The 19,994-nt window shown below is 41.1% G+C and overlaps 1 protein-coding gene across 2 annotated transcripts in view; it reads right to left on the bottom strand.

Moving 5' to 3' along the window:
• Positions 1 to 701: 701 nt before the first annotated feature.
• The window catches only part of LOC141182620 (uncharacterized), a 29,437-nt gene continuing 10,144 nt past the window's right edge, over positions 702 to 19,994 (bottom strand). Inside the window, exons 3-12 of one of the 2 annotated variants that reach the window (XM_073660785.1) lie at positions 9,515 to 9,664; positions 9,206 to 9,385; positions 9,005 to 9,128; positions 8,824 to 8,921; positions 7,824 to 7,973; positions 7,515 to 7,694; positions 7,314 to 7,437; positions 7,137 to 7,234; positions 6,901 to 6,991; positions 702 to 2,733 (exon numbers count right to left, since the gene is read on the bottom strand). In XM_073660785.1, the coding sequence (XP_073516886.1) occupies positions 1,205 to 2,733; positions 6,901 to 6,991; positions 7,137 to 7,234; positions 7,314 to 7,437; positions 7,515 to 7,694; positions 7,824 to 7,973; positions 8,824 to 8,921; positions 9,005 to 9,128; positions 9,206 to 9,385; positions 9,515 to 9,664 (2,724 nt within the window). In that variant the 3' untranslated portion in view covers positions 702 to 1,204. The remainder of the gene's footprint in view (positions 2,734 to 6,900; positions 6,992 to 7,136; positions 7,235 to 7,313; positions 7,438 to 7,514; positions 7,695 to 7,823; positions 7,974 to 8,823; positions 8,922 to 9,004; positions 9,129 to 9,205; positions 9,386 to 9,514; positions 9,665 to 19,994) is intronic. The other variant, XM_073660786.1, reaches the window with a different exon arrangement.

Here is a 19,994-nt window from a genome sequence, read left to right as displayed (position 1 = left end):
ATTTTGATACTTTGATTCTGTGACTTCTAGCCCGACTTACTTACTGATATTTTTACATCATGCTATATTTATTTTTGGATGAAACTTATCACCACAAACGTGCATTTTATTAATATTTTCTCAATTTCATTCATCTTATAAACAATATGTAATTATATATTTTGAAATCTTTTATCATTTCTTCTTAAATTATTTACAATGTTAAACTGTCCAAGATGAACTTTCACATATCATGTGTTCTTTTTTGGCTCCACATTTTTTCAAATTCACCAGTGTATATACTGTATATGGCTGCGTTCTGTCACTTGGCATATGTTTATTTGTCATGAGTCGCTAGTATGCTTCTTCAAAATGCTTAGACAATAAAAAAAAAGCATATTATTCTAGTGTGGAACTGGATTTACTGTTATCTACTAGCAGCACAGATTTTCAACTTTTCTTTCCTTTCCACATACTATCGGTTTGTGCCAGTTCCTGGACCATCTGGGTCAAATTTTCCAAGTGATCACAGAGTGTACGAACTGGATCCATTGGTGGGAGAAAAAAAGTATCGGCCAGAAGTAATGTCACTCATGGACAGGCAGTGAGGCAGGGTAGTCAAACATTCTGAGGTCAAATACCAAGAAAGCACATAGAAAACTAAAGTGAAAAGACAAAGGTGAAGTCAAGTAATGTCACTCATGGACAGGCAGTGAGGCAGGGTAGTCAAACATTCTGAGGTCAAATACCAAGAAAGCACATAGAAAACTAAAGTGAAAAGACAAAGGTGAAGTCAAGTCATGATCTGAGGTCAGAATACCAGGAAGATAGCGGATCAGAGCAAATAGGCTAGACAAAGAAATTGTCAGAACTACGTCCAAGGTCAGACAGCAAAGGATAAACAATCAGAGCATTGAAATACAAGACAAACCACTGAGCAGATGGTAAGTCTGGCAGAGGTCTGAGAAATAGAGCTCAGCTAAGTAAATGGGTAATCACCAGGAAAAGTGAACACCTGAAGGAAGCTCAGCACCTCTCAAACTCAGATTGGACAGCTGAGCTGTCCATCAAAGCACCGACAGCTGAGCACACCCCGCACCAGAATGAACGACTGAGGTATCAGTCACAGCGTCCAAGACACTCTGAGCGGAGGAATGGTGACACTCTGATGTTTATTAAGCTGATGTTTATTAAGAGTTGATTATAGTGTAAAACATTTCCCACATTAAGAACATGAAAAAGGCTTCTCTCCTGCGTGACTGCTCTGGTGACTAAGAAGAGAGGATCTCTTCACAAAACATTTTCCACATTCTGAACAGGAAAAAGGCTTCTCCCCTGTGTGAGTTCTCTTGTGCTTAACCAAATCTGATTTCTGGCTAAAACATTTCCCACATTCTGAACATGAATACGGCTTCTCCCCTGTGTGAGTTCTTTGGTGTATCATAAGATTCCATTTATGGTTAAAATATTTCCCACATTCTGAACAGGAAAAAGGCTTCTCCCCTGTGTGGTTTCTCTGGTGCGTAACCAAATCTGATTTCTGGTTAAAACATTTTGCACATTCTGAACATGAAAAAGGCTTCTCCCCTGTGTGAGTTCTCTGGTGCTTAACCAAATCTGATTTCTGGTTAAAACATTTCCCACATTCTGAACAGGAAAAAGGCTTCTCCCCTGTGTGACTTCTTTGGTGTATCATAAGATTCCATTTATGGTTAAAATATTTCCCACATTCTGAACAGGAAAAAGGCTTCGTCCCTGTGTGGGTTCTCTGGTGCTTAACCAAATCTGATTTCTGGTTAAAACATTTCCCACATTCTGAACATGAATACGGCTTCTCCCCTGTGTGAGTTCTTTGGTGTATCATAAGATTCCATTTATGGTTAAAATATTTCCCACATTCTGAACAGGAAAAAGGCTTCTCCCCTGTGTGAGTTCTTTGGTGTATCATAAGATTCCATTTATGGTTAAAATATTTCCCACATTCTGAACAAGAAAAAGGCTTCTCCCCTGTGTGCGTTCTCTGGTGAATAGCAAGATCTGATTTCTGTTTAAAACGTTTCCCACATTCTGAACAGGAAAAAGGCTTCTCCCCTGTGTGGGTTCTCTGGTGACTAACAAAAACTGATTTCCGGTTAAAACATTTCCCACATTCTGAACAAGAAAAAGGCTTCTCCCCTGTGTGCGTTCTCTGGTGAATAGCAAGATCTGATTTCTGTTTAAAACGTTTCCCACATTCTGAACAGGAAAAAGGCTTCTCCCCTGTGTGGGTTCTCTGGTGGCTATCAAGATGCGCTTTCCGGTTAAAACATTTTCCACATTCTGAACATGAAAATGGCTTCTCCACTGTATGAGTTCTCTGGTGACTAACAAGATCTGATTTCTGGTTAAGACTTTTCCTACACTTGGAAAAAGAAAATCTATTCTCTTCTGTGTGGATTTTTTGATCTTTAAGAAAAGATTTTTCAAGAGGAAAACTATTTCCATATTCTGAATGTGAAAATGGCTTCTTTGCTTTAGGAGCAGTTCGCTTTTTAATGCTTATTTTGTGACTTTGATTTTCCTTAGTAGTCGGTAATGAATCAGAAGACAGGACCTGTTTCAAAGGATCAGATGACAGATCTTTGCTGTGAAGGGATAATGGTATATCTGCAGTAATGGCATTCATTTCAATTGTATCCTGTGGGATCTCAAGATCATCTGATTTAAAAACTGAAGATGTCAGCTGTCCCTCTGATTTCCTGGTACAGTCATCTGCTAAGAATAAAACCAATTATTACTTTTGAATAAAATATCCTTGAGTTTTATATTTTTGAGCATTTCTACTTAAACTGTCTGTAAAAATTGCAAGCTACAGTATGTAAAAAACTGAACTATTCACCAAGACAATGACAGGTCACAGTCTAATAAAACCTCATAGGATGAACCAGTAGAGCGTGGTGTTCAACTGTTTGTTCATTCTGCCTCCCAAATATGGAATAAAAAGTCACCAAACAATGTTATGTAGGGGAAAATAATATCAATAAAAACTTCTACTCATCTCACAAAAAACAAGTCCCCACTCAGGTCCATCATCTGTCAGTGGAAAAACAGAGGTTTCCACATTATTAGTGGCTCAAAGGCTCTTGAAAAGCAACATGGCTTCCATAAACTAATACAGTAATATCCACCCTCCCAAAGTCAAATCTCCCTCTCACTTCTGAGCCTTGCAGTGTGCCCAAACCACATTTAGCATCCATGTATTTGGCATTACTACAACCCCTGGCAAAAATTATGGAATCACCGGGCTCGGAGGATGTTCATTCAGTTGTTTAATGTTGTTGAAAAAAAGCAGATCACAGACATGGCACAAAACTAAAGTCATTTCAAATGGCAACTTTAGGGCTTTAAGAAACACTAAAAGAAATCAAGATTAAAAATGTGGTACTCAGTAAGGGTAATTTTTTTCAGACCAAGCAGAGGGAAAAAATTATGGAATCACTCAATTCTGAGGAAAAAATTATGGAATCACACCGTCAATTTTCATTTCCAAAACTAACACCCGCATCAAATTAGATCTGCTCGTTAGTTTGCATCTAAAAAGGAGTGATCACACCTTGGAGAGCTGTTGCACCAAGTGGACTGACATGAATCATGGCTCCAACACGAGAGATGTCAATTAAAATAAAGGAGAGGATTATCAAACTCTTAAAAGAAGTTAAATCATCACGCAATGTTGCAAAAGATGTTGGTTGCTCACAGTCAGCTGTGTCTAAAATCTGGACCAAATACAAACAACATGGGAAGGTTGTTAAGGCAAACTTACTGGTAGACCAAGGAAGACATCAAAGAGTCAAGACCGGAAACTTAGAGCAATATGTCTCCAAAACAGGAAATGCACAACAAAACAAATGAGGAACGAATGGGAGGAAACTGGAGTCAATGTCTGTGACCGAACTGTAAGAAACTGCCTAAAGGAAATGGGATTTACATACAGAAAAGCTAAACATAAGCCATCATTAACACCTAAACAGAAAAAAACAAGGTTACAATGGGGTAAGGAAAAGCAATCGTGGACTGTAGATGACTGGATGACAGTCATATTCAGTGATGAATCACGAATCTGCATTGGGCAAGGTGATTGTAGCACCCCCTTACCGCCGCAGTCCCGATCCGGAGTCCTCCTGCTCCCCTGCTGCTGCTGGTGCGCGCAGCTTCCTGGGCACTGTGCTTAGGGCGCGCACGCTCCATCCCTCTTAAAGGGGCCTCGCGCGCAGTCCTAAAGAGTCCCCGGCCAATGGCCGGAGGACTTCCCCTATATAAGGCACCTCCTCCAAAATGGAGGTGCCTGTGCAAGGTTGTTGTTTGTCATTGATGATATGGGGCTGCATGTCAGGTAAAGGCACTGGGGAGATGGCTGTCATTACAGCTTCAATAAATGCTCAAGTTTACATTGATATTTTGGACACTTTTCTTATCTCATCAATTGAAAGGATGTTTGGGGATGATGACATCATTTTGCAAGATGATAATGCATCCTGCCATAGAGCAAAAACTGTGAAAACATTCCTTGAAAGAAGACACATAAGGTCAATGTCATGGCCTGCAAATAGTCCGGATCTCAATCCAATTGAAAATCTTTGGTGGAAGTTGAAGAAAATGGTCCATGACAAGGCTCCAACCTGCAAAGCTGATCTGGCAACAGCAATCAGAGAAAGTTGGAGCCAGATTGATGAAGAGTACTGTTTGTCACTCATTAAGTCCATGCCTAAGAGACTGCAAGCTGTTATTAAAGCCAGAGGTGGTGCAACAAAATACTAGCGATGTATTGGAGTGCTTTTTTTGTGTGTTTGTTTTTCATGATTCCAGAATTTTTTCCTCAGAATTGAGTGATTCCAGAATTTTTTCCCTCTGCTTGGTCTGAAAAAAATTACCCTTACTGAGTACCACTTTTTTAATCTTGATTTCTTTTAGTGTATCTTAAAGCTCTAAAGTTGCCATTTGAAATGACTTTAGTTTTGTGCCATGTCTGTGATCTGCTTTTTTTCAAAAAACATTAAACAACTGAATGAACATCCTCCGAGCACGGCGATTCCATAATTTTTGCCAGGGGTTGTATAGTGAGGAGATCCCACTTAATTTACGGTGTGTGTCTCCTGGAGCACAATCTGGGCACTATGTGTTGGGCAATAAAATGGCAAATGAGCAATTTTCACTCTCCAACATCCACTGTGTGCTAATTTACAGTAAGAGAATGTGGAGTCAAAGTAGTCACTGCTCCTATAGATTAATTCACTGAGGGTTACAATTTCCAAAATGGAGTCCCCTTATGGGGATTTCTACTGCTCTGGTTTTCTGACATTTTGTCATATTAAGGCTTCTGCAAATGGTGTGTCCCATCTCCTTTGGGATCTGCTCCTGCAACGTCTGCTTCTCTCACCAGGAGCCGCCTTATTCATTGAGCAGGCGGCGATGGTAATGGAGGAGATGTCGGAACCAGAAGCTGTGGGCGGTACAGACTCTGGTCAGGGTGCCTGGGACCTATAGTACGATCCAGTCTGGCAGTATGGGTTGTGTGCTGTCCATCTGAAGTAGTCTGCTCTCTGATTCAGCCATTTGGAAAGCACAACACCCTACTAAAGCTGGAAGCATATTGCCGGAAGCTGCCAGATACAGCCTTGTTCTCCTCTGGTTCAGTCCTCTGTGCTCAGCTCCCGGCTTGTGTATTTGTTTCTGTTGTGTCCCCGGCCTGTTTACTGACTACTCTTGTGTCTTCTGATTTTGTATTTTCTCTGCTCTTCTGGTTCTGACCTGGCTACCTGATTATTCTTCTTCCCATCTAACACCACAGAACAGCCTGTAAAGTTAGACCTCGGGCATTTGGAAGAGACAATGGAGACCTTCTTTTAAAGACTACCAGGGAGTTGCAGACTCACATAAGTGAGGCAGGATAATCACACAAAACAAATAGACAGAATAAAAAAAATATGCTACATCAGCAATAAGAACTTATGTATGAGAGGAGAGCATCAAGACTAAATGGGAGTTGCACTCATTTATGGTGGACCATTTGAGCTACTATGAGTCCTGACCAGAAGAGTAGAGAAAGTATTAGCGCCCCCATTTCAGGAGAGATTATGCAGTAATCTGAATTCCTTAGGATTGAAAACATAATGGAATTTATGACGTGGAGTGAATCCATGAAACCAGGGCTGGAGCCAACACATCTCCTGCAGGCGTGAATAAATGTATATTACAGCCATCAGCCACGCACAGCTTAGAGATATATCATGGCACAGGTGTAATGTTTTTTATGTAGTTTATCGCGATCCTGTTTGAAGTTAGTTGGTTTTAAAAAATATTTAAAATTCAGGATAAAGGGAAACTCTGTTGTTATTGTACAGAAATTCACACGTGTCCCTCACTGCACATTTAATGTTGTTGATCATAAAAGTGACGTTTGGCCAGAAGGACTGGACCTGGTCTTGTAGGGACCATATGAGCATATTCAGCAACACAGAAGGCAGAGAAGGTAGATTCATCCAATAAGATATCACGGATCTAGGAAGCCAACAGCATCATTACCCTTCGCTTTCTCTCAGAGGCCCATTATAATTTTTCTTCAAGTGATTTTCTCACTTGGCAGCACATTCTACGTACGCTGTCATTTGGCTTTGCATTTTACCGATCTTGGAAGGTAACGGTCAGGGTCATCTAATCCCAGGGAGTAGGTGGATCCTTCAGGTTGTAAGTTCTCTAGAAAAGGGCTTTCACAATTCACAAAGTAATTTGAACATTTTCGGATGGAGGAGAATGTTGTGGTCTAGCGGTAAAATGGTGATAACACGACTGATACAGCCGGACTACATCACCGATAAAGCAGCCACAGCCGGTGACAGAGAAGAATCTGTCACTTCTCAGCACTTAGTGGCTATTACTACTCACCTCCGTAGTCATATGTAGGAATCTCTTCTTTACACCGCTCATCACCTCTCACATATGTCTCTGTAGTATTAATATGGGACAGATCTTCACCCTGAAACAAATATTATAAAAGTCACAGACAGATGAGAAGTCACATCTATGATCAGCTCTAATCCATCTCCACAGTTCTCACACAAGACCTTCACAGTCATTTATACATTATAGGGGAGATCTCATGACACCTTCTCTCCATCTACCTGATGATCCTGAGGAACATTGGGATCTTCTTGTTTACAGTCCTGTGGAAGAAGAGGATGGGGACATCTCTCTGGTGTTGTTCTCTTACTGGATAGATCTGGGGGAAACACATACAGGGACTCAATTCATTCTTTACATACAGATAATTATAGGCCATGTGTATTTAGTCCTATTACCTGGTGATGTGAGGGACTGGGGAACCTCCATCATGACGTCTTTGTACAAATCTTTGTGTCCTTCTAAATACTCCCACTCCTCCATGGAGAAATAGACAGTGACATCCTGACATCTTATAGGAACCTGACACATACAATGATACAGTCATCCCCCTGATCCTTTCATACTGTATAATGTCCCAGCATTCCCAGCAGCGTCACCTCTCCAGTCAGCAGCTCAATCATTTTGTAGGTGAGCTCTACGATCTTCTGGTCATTGAGGTCCTCATGTATGAAGAGGTGAGATGGAGGCCCTGTGATTGGGCTCAGGGGTCTTTCCCATCCCTCAGACACATGGACCTGACAGCGCTCACTAGAGGTCTTCTTCACTAATATGTAATCCTGGTTATGGAAATACATATAAATAAATCTCACTACAGACATTTCCAGAGTCCTCACCTCTCCAGTTCTGTCCATCTGTTATTCCCATAGATAAGAATGATGTAATGGGACGTCATCAGAATCTCTCACCTCTCCAGTAAGCCGGAAGAGGATCTCTAGGGTGAGGTGGAATATCCTCTCCGCCATCTCGTCTCTATCCATATCCATCTTTGATGGGTCCATAAGGAAAATTCTCTTAAACAGAAGATCTTCACTGATAGGATCTGATATTGTAGAGACCTGAATGAGAAGATGATTAACCCTTCAGGTGCTTCACAGGAATTTTTGGAATGTGGTAGAAAAAAATTAACATTTAACTTTTTTCACAAAAATGTTACTTTAGACCCAATTTTTTTTTCTCGCAGGGTTAACAGGAAAAAAATGGACCCCAAAATTTGTTCTGCAATTTCTCCTGAGTAAGTAGATACCCCATATGTGCGGGAAAACCACTGTTTGGGCGCATGGCAAGGTTCGGAAGGGAAGGAGCGCCATTTGACTTTTTGAATATAAAATTTGCTTGAATAATTAGCGGACGCCATGTTGCATTTGTGGAGCCCCTGATGTGCCTAAACAGTAGAAACCCCCCACAAGTGACACCATTTTGGAAACTAGACCCCTCAGGGAACTTATCTAGATGTGTGGTGAGCACCTTGAACCCCCAGGTGCTTCACAGAAGTTTATAACATTGAGCCGTAAAAATAAAATTTTCACATTTTTCCCACAAAAATGTTTTCCAGCCCCCACTTTTGCATTTTCATAAGGGTAACAGGAGAAATTGCATCATGCAGTTTGTTGTGCAATTTCTCCTGAGTAAGCAGATACCCCATATGTGGGGGAAAACCACTGTTTTGGCGCACGGCAGGGTTCGGAAGGGAAGGAGCGCCATTTGACTTTTTGAATGTAAAATTTGCTTGAATAATTAGCGGACGCCATGTTGCATTTGGGAAGCCCCTGATGTGCCTAAACAGTGGAAACCCCCACAAGTCACATCTATGATCAGCTCTAATCCATCTCCACAGTTCTCAGACAAGACCTTCACAGTCATTTATACATTATAGGGGAGATCTCATGACACCTTCTCTCCATCTACCTGATGATCCTGAGGAACATTGGGATCTTCTTGTTTACAGTCCAGTGGAAGAAGAGGAAGGGGACATCTCTCTGGTGTTGTTCTCTTACTGGATAGATCTGGGGGAAACACATACAGGGACTCAATTCATTCTTTACATACAGATAATTATAGGCCGTGTGTGGTTAGTCCTGTCTATTACCTGGTGATATGAGGGGATGGGGAACCTCCATCATGACGTCTTTGTACAAATCTTTGTGTCCTTCTAAATACTCCCACTCCTCCATGGAGAAATAGACAGTGACATCCTGACATCTTATAGGAACCTGACACATACAATGATACAGTCATCCCCCTGATCCTTTCATACTGTATAATGTCCCAGCATTCCCAGCAGCGTCACCTCTCCAGTCAGCAGCTCAATCATTTTGTAGGTGAGTTCTACGATCTTCTGGTCATTGATGTCCTCATGTATGAAGAGGTGAGATGGGGGCCCTGTGATTGGGCTCAGGGGTCTTTCCCATCCCTCAGACACATGGACCTGACAGCGCTCACTAGAGGTCTTCTTCACTAATATGTAATCCTGGTTATGGAAATACATATAAATAAATCTCACTACAGACATTTCCAGAGTCCTCACCTCTCCAGTTCTGTCCATCTGTTATTCCCATAGATAAGAATGATGTAATGTGACGTCATCAGAATCTCTCACCTCTCCAGTAAGACGGAAGAGGATCTCTAGGGTGAGGTGTAATATCCTCTCCGCCATCTTGTCTCTATCCATATCCATCTTTGATGGGTCCATAAGGAAAATTCTCTTAAATAGAAGATCTTCACTGAGAGGATCTGATATTGTAGAGACCTGAATGAGAAGATGATGAGCCTATGTAACATCATAAAAATCCTGTGTAATAATACAATTACTGGGAATAATAAGGGAAACATAGGAGGAGATTTATTATTTTACAGTATTTAGTTTTCTGCTTTACATCTAGTAATAAAACCTATATATTTTAGGCCACAGACAACAAGCAGTTTCTTCCTTGGAGTCTGCAGCTGAATACGTTTTTCAAAGACTCATCTTCCATAAAGCTAATTCGCGTCTCATTTACCGACAATGCAATCGGCATTAGCAATACTGCAGGAGATATTAATTACACGTAACATGAGAAATAACTACTTCATGAGGAGGACGACATCTTCATCTTCTACTACGGCTCTAGAAACATATTTAGCCAGATTTCTCACCGACTACATCTCCAACGGCCGTCTATATGAATGTTTCCAGTCTTCCCCGGACTGTAATCTTCTATCACATTAGATCTCATGTCTGATTCACACACAGAAGTTTGAGGCTTTGATACACGGTAAGGTTTTTAACCCCTTTACAACCCAAGGTGGTTTGCACGTAAATAACCAGGCCAATTTTCACAATTCTGACCACTGTCACTTTATGAGGTAATTACTCTGGAATGCTTCAACGGATCCCCCTGATTCTGAGACTGTTTTTTCGTGACATATTGTACTTCATGATTGTGGTAAAATTTCTTCGATATCACTTGCGTTTATTTGTGAAAAAAATGGAAATTTGGCAAAAATTTTGAAAATTTTGCAATTTTCAAAATTTGAATTTCCATGCCCTTAAATCAGAGAGATATGTCACACAAAATAGTTAATAAATAACATTTCCCACATGTCTACTTTACATCAGCACAATTTTGGAACCAACATTTTTTTTTATTGGGGAGCTATAAGGGTTAAAAGTTGACCAGCGATTTCTCATTTTTCCAACAAAATTCACAAAACCATTTTTTTAGAGACCACATCACATTTGACGTGACTTTGAGGGGTCTTTATGACAGAAAATACCCAAAAGTGACACCATTCAAAAAAACTGCACCCCTCAAGGTGCTCAAAAGCACATTCAAGAACTTTATTAACCCTTCAGGTGCTTCACAGGAATTTTTGGAATGTGGAAGAAAAAAATTAACATTTAACTTTTTTCACAAAAATGTTACTTTAGACCCAATTTTTTTTTTTCCGCAGGGTTAACAGGAAAAAATGGACCCCAAAATTTGTTATGTAATTTCTCCTGAGTAAGTAGATACCCCATATGTGCGGGAAAACCACTGTTTTGGCGCATGGCAGGGTTCGGAAGGGAAGGAGCGCCATTTGATTTTTTGAATATAAAATTTGCTTGAATAATTAGCGGACGCCATGTTGCATTTGTGGAGCCCCTGATGTGCCTAAACAGTAGAAACCCCCCACAAGTGACACCATTTTGGAAACTAGACCCCTCAGGGAACTTATCTAGATGTGTGGTGAGCACCTTGAACCCCCACGTCCCTTACAGAAGTTTATAACATGGAGCCGTGAAAGTAAAAAATCTAACTTTTTCCACAAAAATGATGTTTTAGCCCCAAATTTTTTATTTTCACAAGGGTTAGAGGAGAAAATGGACCCCAAAACCTTTTGCGTAATTTCTCCTGAGTACGCAAATACCCCATATGTGGGGAAAATACAGTGTTTGGGCGCACGACAGAGTTCAGAAGGGAAGGAGCACTGAGTGACTTTTTGAACGCAAAATCGGCTGGAATCGAGAGCGGACGCCATGTCGCGTTTGGAGAGCCCCTGATGTGCCTAAATAGTTGAATCCCCCCACAAGCGACCCCATTTTGGAAACTACACCCCTCAAGGATTTTATCAAGGGGTATAGTGAACATTGTGAACACAGAGGTACGACACAGAATTTGATGACATTAGGTCATCATATTGAATAAGTTGTCATTAGTCTTGAGCGCAAGTGCTCGCTACTTCAGTTTGCATCGGGTATTCAGGTATGCACCATGTATCACGGGTGCTCAAGCGAAATGCTCGAGTCCCCGCCCGCATGTTTCACGGTTATTAGACACCCCAAAAAAAACATGCGGGGATCGCTCGTGAATGGCAGGCAATCCCCGCAAGGTTTTTTTTGGCCGCGAAGCATAAGGGGCGGAGACTCGAGCACCCGCGATACTCAATGCATACCCGAGTACCCGATGCAAACTCAAGTAGCGAGCACTTGCGTTCAACACTAGTTGCCAGATCGTCATCGTTTTGTTTTTTTTTACTTTTGAAAAAAACAACAACCCTAACCCCAACCCTAACATTAGCACAACCCTAACCCCAACCTCAGCCCTAGCGTTTATTTTTTACGTCATTCCTAGTGCGGTATAAGTGATTAGACGACCTTATTCTTCGGGTCGGTGTGACTACAGAGAAACCAGAATGATATCGGGTTTTTATGATTGACAGCTGTCACACACTAAAAGACACATATTTTGTAAAATCTAGTTTTTGCATCGCCATATTTTGAGAGCTATAATTTTTCCATATTTTGGCCGACAGAGTCATGTGACGGCTTCTTTTTTGCGGGATGAGTTGACGTTTTTATTGGTGCCATTTTCAGGCACGTGACATTTTTTGATCGCTTTCTATTCCAGCTTTTGGGAGGCAGAATAAACAAAAACCAACAATTTAGGAATTGTTTTTTTTTTTTTATTTTTTTTATTCTACTCCGCGTGTGGTAAAATTGATAAGGTAGCTTTATTCTTTGGGTCAGTACGTTTACAGCGGTACCACATTTATATAGTTTTTCTATGTTTTGGCGCACAATAAAAGCTATTGTATAGAAAAAAATATTTTTTTGCATCGCTTTATTCTGAGAGCTATAACTTCTTGATTTTTCGGATGATGGAGCTGTATGGCGGCTTGTTTTTGGCGGGACAAGATGACGTTTTCAGCTGTACCATTTTTATTTATATTCGTCTTTTTGATCGCGCGTTATTCCATTTTTTGTTTGCCGGTATGATGATAAAGCATTGCTTTTTGCTTCGTTTTTTTTTTTACCGTGTTCACTGAAGGGGTTAACTAGTGGGACAGTTTTATAGGTCAGGTCGTTACGGACGCGGCGATACCAAATATGTGTACTTTTATTGTTTGGTGGTTTTTTTCATAATAATATTTATTGATTGGTACATTATATTTTTATTTTTGGTGGATTATTTTTTTTATTTTTTTTTTATATTTTTACATTTTTTTTTCACTTTCTGAGAGTTTTTTTACTTTGTCCCACTCTGGGTCTTTCACTTTTTTATTCTGATCGCCTGCATAGCATAGGGATGGAGCACCATCCCTGTGCCATGCAGGCAGTCAGTGCTGCACAGTGAGAAGATTGTTTGGTCATGCACTGCGCATGACCAAAAAATCTTCCTGCTGTCTGGTGACCCGGATGTTGTCATGGCAACATCGGGTCGTCATGGCAACACCCGGGAAGCCGCGGCAGACAGCGCTGGAGGCCGGAAGATGAGGTGAGTATTGCTATCACCTCCCCTTAGCCACTGCAATGCTGCGATCGACTTCGATCGCAGCATTGCGGGGGTTAATGTGCCGGGAGCGGTGTGGGACTGCTCCTTGCACATAGTACCGGGTGTCCGCTGTGACAATCAGCTGACACCCGGCGGCGATTGCGCCCGCACAGCCTGTGTGCGCGCGCGATCGCGATGACGTACTAATACGGGTCAGGCTCTTAAGTCCCAGGGCACAGACGCGTATTAGTACGTCATGGGCTTTAAAGGAGTTAATATTATACAGAGTAGTACTATTCCGAATGGGTTCATCTTGCCATGGTGGGATAGCTTTCATGCTATTTTTTATCAAAAACAGTGTTGCTAAGAACCCTATTTTATTTAACCCCTTTCTGACCCAGGGCATATTAGTACGTATCTGTGCCCTGGGCCTTATGGGCCTGATACGCATTAATACGCCCTGGCGATTTCGCCCGCGCACAAGCGGTGCGGGCGAGATCGCCGCCGGGTGTCAGCTGATTGTCACAGCTGACACCCGGTGTTATGTGCAAGGAGCGGTCCCGCACCGCTCCCGACACATTAACCCCCGAAATGCTGCGATCGAAATCGATTGCAGCATTCCGGTGGCAAGAGGAGGTAAGCGCGATACTTACTTTCTCTGCCGGCGTCCAAATCCGGTCCCAGATGTTGCCATGGTGACCCGACGTCATCATGACAACATCCGGGTCACCAGGAGGCAGGAAGTTGTTTTGGTCATGTGCAGTGCACGACCAAAGTAACTTTCTCCCTGTGCAGCGCTGATAGGCTGCATGGCATAGGGAGCTGCTGCTCTCTATGCCATGCAGGCGATCAGGCTGCAAAAAGTGAAAGTGCCATAGTGGGACAATGTGAACAAGTAATAAAAATGTCAGAAAGTGAAAAAAAAAATTGTAAAAATATTTAAAAAAAAAAATAAAAAAATATATATATTGTACCCATAAATAAATAATCTTATGAAAAAAAAAAATAAACCAATAAAAGGGGCTGAAAAACATTTTTGTTGAAAAAATTTGAAAATTTTATTTTTACGGTTCAATGTTATAAACTTCTGTGAAGCACCTGGGGGTTCAGGGTGCTCACCACACATCTAGATAAGTACCCTAAGGGGTCTAGTTTCCAAAATGGTGTCACTTGTGCCTAAACAGTGGAAACCCCCCACATCAGAGGCACATGCGCTTATTATTCAAGCAAATTTTACATTCAAAAAGTCAAATGGTGCTCCTACCCTTCCGAACTCTGCCGTGCGTCCAAACAGTGGTTTTCCCCCACATATGGGGTATCGGCTTAGTCAGGAGAAATTGCACAACAAAATGCATGGTGCAATTTCTCCTGTTACCCTTATGAAAATGCAAAATTGGGGGCTGAAAAACATTTTTGTTGGAAAAATGTGAAAATTTTATTTTTACGGCTCAATGTTATAAACTTCTGTGAAGCACCTGGGGGTTCAAGGTGCACACCACGCATCTAGATAAGTTCCCTAAGGGGTCTAGTTTCCAAAATGGTGTCACTTGTGGGGGGTTTCCACTGTTTAGGCACATCAGGGGATCCCCAAATGCAACATGGCGTCCGCTAATTATTCAAGCAAATTTTACAAAGAGTCAAATGGCGCTCCTTCCCTTCTAAACCCTGCTGTGCGCCCAAACAGTGTTTTTTCCTCAGATATGGGGTATCTGCGTGCTCAGTGGAAATTGCACAAAAAATCTTGGGGTCCATTTTTTCCAGTTACTCCTGCGAAAATAAAAAAAATTTGGGTCTAAAGTAACATTTTTGTGAAAAAAGTTAAATGTTAATTTTTTTCTTCCACATTCCAAAAATTCCTGTGAAGCACCTGAAGGGTTAATAAACTTCTTGAATGTGGTTTTGAGCACCTTGAGGAGTGCAGCTTTTAGAATGGTGTCACTTTTGGGTATTTTCTGTCATAAAGGCCCCTCAAAGTCACGTCAAATGTGATGTGGTCTCTAAAATAATGGTTTTGTAAATTTTGTTGTTAAAATTAGAAATCTCTGGTCAACTTTTAACCCTTATAGCTCCCTACTAAAAAAAAATTTTTGTTCCAAAATTGAGCTGATGTAAAGTAGACATGTGGGAAATGTTATTTATTAACTATTTTGCATGACATCTCTTTGATTTAAGGGCATAAAAATTACATTGCAAAATTTTCAAAATTTTCGCCAAATTTCCGATTTTTTCACAAATAAACGCAAGTGAGATCAAAGAAATTTTACCACAATCATAAAGTACAATATGTCACGAAAAAACAATCTCAGAATCAGGGGGATCCGTTGAAGCGTTCCAGAGTAATTACCTCATAAAGTGACAGTGGTCAGAATTGTAAAAATTGTCCGGGTCATCAATGTGCAAACCACCCTCGGGGGTAAAGGGGTTAAAAGCACTTTTGGTTTTTATTTATTTATTTACAGCAGGGTTTATAATCATTTTTCTTCTTATAGTTTTTTTCTGATTTATGGCCATAGTAAACATGCATTTATGTGCTGCATGGATTCCAACTTAAACCAAGCTCAAATTCTGTGTTTTTACACGGGCACCATAGTGGCCCTGTGGGTTGCTGCTATGGATGATACACCCCTAACTATCCAACTATCATATGGTAAAAATCTCATAGGTCCTGGATTTATTAGTATCTGCACGAAGAATGGGCTAAGTGAGTATTTATTAAAGGGAATCCACTCCACCGACTACCCCACGGCCAGCAAGCATCAGAATCTTCACTGAATAAAAAGCCATTTCACAGCAAACAGACCTCTAATATGAGGCATACAGGTATGTATAGATTCACATTTCTATCACTTGTATGCCCATAGTAGAGGTCAGATAAGTCCCAGCGGGTGATAGATTCCCTTTAATCAGCCATGGGGTAATCATAAAACCAGATGTGTATCAAGGTATTGTAAGGTGGCTAATGGTTGCGTAGTCGATGGGAGGTATGTGTCACAGAGATGGCTGGTCTCTGTGATGTAACCCGGAGGGTTTCTCTAGGGCACATAAGCACTAAGAGGATTGTTCGGTGCACCTGGGAGCCGGGTTACGGGTAGCTAGGAGAGAATGGGCGGGTCCAGCTACCCACATACCTCTCCTCTGGGTGTGGTTAACAGCCTATAAAATGAAGGCTGTTGTTTGGCACATGGTCTGTGTGTTTGGAGGGAGACGGCCTCCTGTGTATGTTTGTCTTCAGACCAAGCCAGGAAACTGGACGCTACCCCAGCTTGTGTGCCACACAGGCCTGGCTGAGCAGAGACCTGCTAGGGACATTTACTTTGTTTGCCTGATCTAAAGGCCATTTGCTTTTCTGTTTGGCTTCTGGGTTTATGAAGCAATAAACCCACATGAACTTTTAAAGGAACATGCCTCCTGTTTTCCTTCCGTCGCACCCAAGTGAGTAAAACCCCTACAATTGGTGTTAGACGTGCGAGCAGTGTTCCCAGCAGAGACGTATGACTGCTACAGGATGGACTGCATGCCCTAGGTGAAGTCTGTCGCAAGCCAGCAAGCATCGCCAGACGAAATGGAGGACCTGCTGAAACACCTGGTCCAGTCGCAGCAGCATCAACAGGAGACGAACAGGCTGTTGTTACAGCAGATCCAGCAGCACTAGCAGGAACAATGGCAGCAGATGCAGCTTCTGGCAACCGCCATCCAGGGAAGGATGAGCGCTCCAACCCCAGGTCCGACTGATGACTCCCATGTCCGGAAGGCGGTATGACGGGCTTTGCAGAAAATGACCCTGGGGCCTTCCTGACGGTGTTTGAAAGGGTCGCCGAGAGGGAGGAATTTTCGCAAGAGCAGTGGACAGAGGTACTGGCGCAATACTTGACGGGAGAGCCCCAGAAGTACGCCTAGTAGGCGTACTAAGATTTTGCTTTGCAGAGCGCCCTATTTAGCTTTGCATAGTACGTCCTATTTAGCTTTGCATAGTACGCCCAAAAGGTGTACTATGATTTAGCTTTGCAGGGTGCCAAAGAGTATGGCAAGCTAAAAACTGAGATTCTCGCGCGCTTGGGGGTGACAATGACTATCAGGGAACAGCGGGTTCGTATCACCGGAACAAACCACCTCGCTACCAAATATTTGACCTTATCCAAAAACAAACTCAAGCAACATGAGCCCGGTTTTAAGGAAGATATGAGTACAATTATTTGTTAAAATTAAATCATTTTTATTTCAATAATTAAAAGATTTTTTTTGTAAAAAACAGGTACCTTCAAAATTCACAAAATCAAATGTCCATTAGAGGCTTATATTATTACAGTAAGCTACCTCCTCTGACGTATCAAGAAATTATATTCCGTCTTTATTGCACCCTTTCCCTAATAATAAGGTGCTGAAAAAGTTGAACCCCTTTATTCAAAAAAATCCAGAGACATAAAGTGCAAAAAGGTATTTTCCTCTCTGTATTGAAAGATGTATAAATATACTTGTGAGTATATAAATAAGTGAATTTTTGTTATGTTTTACATTATATCTTTGAGACAAAGTAATGACTGAAAGATAGGGAAATAAAGCCAGCACCAATTGATGTAATACCCTAAACAGGGAACTGTGCATATAGGGACAGATTCATTCAGGATTCACAGTTAACAGACACAAGGTCCTAAGGAGAGTACTTACATATTTCAGTATCCAGCCTATGGAGATGAGATTGCGGTCTACCCTGACGCCGCCGTTTCGCCTTGGGCTTCTTCAATGGGGGGCGTTAGTTTGTGTGCACGGTGTACCGTTTATGTATTCCTCCCACCAGCTGTATGTAATTAATCTGATAGACCAGAGTGATTATGGCGCATGCGTTAGTTACGTAGGTGCCCTGTAAACAAAAAGGACTTCCGGAGTCACTGCGGCTGACACGCATGCGGTGGAACGCATGAAGTGTCTCTTGCGCAGGACCGGAAGTCCGACAGGCCCGTTCACGTGCGCATGCGCACTCTCTGTTGGGAATCTCCATATAGTAGTAGCGGAGCTTGGAAGGGGCGTGTCAATGTAACAGAGATCGTAAATACATTTAGGCATATAGATACTCGCCTTCATTACATTCTTTTGCGTTTTCTATATAATAATTAGTTGAACCCCAATCATCCATTAGGGAATGCTTCTGATACTTGATAAGTATAAACTTCTTGATTTAAGAGATATCTAATGGGTATATGTTTTATATAGTAAAATTGATGTAAGAGTGCAAGGAATGTGTTGGAAATATGTGAAAATTTAATGTGAAAAGATTCATGAAAAAAATATAAAATATCATAGTAAGCATATATGGTGTGAAAATGTGTATAATGGGGCACACACTAATTTTGATATATATTGTGCGTCTCACATTTTAAAGGAGTGAATAAATAGCTTAAGATAATAACTAATACACTACAATTGTGTATAGTACGTGAAACATAATAATTTCCAAGGTGCACAATATAAAATTAGAAAGAAAACTATTCTTTTCCCAAAAATGCACCACAGTAATAAATTGTCCAAACCCACAAAAAAAAACACATACAGTATGATTACATCAATAATTGTCACTATATATTATTAATTTGATTTATTAATATAAGGCCACAGGAAGTCCATAATTATCATTCTTCTTATCTCATTTTGTTTCTTTCTTTTTAGGGTCCTCAATTAACGCGGTCCACATCTGGCAGTCACTACCTCTCAGGATCTCCCTCCAATAGATGCAGCCCCCCAAACTCCACCAACCATCCTGATGTCCAACAAATACCAGCGGGTAGGAACTAGGCATAATAAAACCATAATTAAAATCACTAATAAAAAGGAATTAAAACCATGCGCCACAGGATATAGAGAGAAAAAAATTGTCTATCACCAAAGGTGTATACTTTTTATACCAGGCCTCATGTGCCCCTGCATACGCAAACCTGTTTTTGAGAGCGTGGGAAAAACATATTTTTCAAAGTGATGAAGTCGATGACATCCACCTCGTACAGGGGTGGAGGAGGTTCATCGATGATATCTGGTTCATCTGGGAGGGACCAATAAAGCGATTGGAGAGGTTCATGGATCAATTGAATAAGAATGACCTCAACATTAAGCTTACTTACCAGTATGGGAAAGAGGTTAACTTTTTGGATTTGCACATTACTGCCACTTCTAGTGGCTACATCATGACTGATATGTATAGGAAAACGACTGCCACAAATACATTACTACATGGCACCTCTTCCCACCTCCCCTCTACAATTAGAGGAATCCCTACGGGGCAATTTCTGAGATTGAAAAAGATATGTACCAGTAATGAATCATTCCATCAACAGGCTCAAGATCTCACGAGACGTTTCAAGGACCGGGGTTACAGTAATAGAAACATAAAAACCGGATTTAAGAGAGCAATGCATACCAGCAGGGAACAGCTGCTGTATGGCAAAAAAGAAAAAAATGAAGACAATCAATGTTTCATAAGATTTATATCCAATTACAACGATCAATGGCCAGAACTTACTCAAATTATCAAAAAACATTGGGGTGTGTTGTTAACAGATCCAACACTACAAAAAAATTCTACCTCAAAATCCCTCAATGGTTGCCAGACGATCCAAAAATTTGAAGGACTCCCTAGTACACAGTCATTATGAGAAAAGACCATATCCACAAGTAATTGATAAATCCAAATTTGGTTTCTTTACATGTGGTAAATGTAAGGCTTGCAAAAATCTGATCAAAGGAAAAAGTTTCAGTAATTATAACAGCAAAGTATTTGAAATTAGAAAAACTCTCTCTTGTAATTCAAAAAGCGTAATATATTACGCCCAATACCCGTGTAACAACATTTACATAGGC

Source organism: Phyllobates terribilis, unplaced genomic scaffold, assembly GCF_046119375.1.
Source record: "Phyllobates terribilis strain yellow unplaced genomic scaffold, ASM4611937v1 Scaffold_35__1_contigs__length_13245226, whole genome shotgun sequence".
NCBI lineage: Eukaryota > Metazoa > Chordata > Amphibia > Anura > Dendrobatidae > Phyllobates > Phyllobates terribilis.
This window is presented reverse-complemented; position numbering and strand designations above follow the sequence as displayed.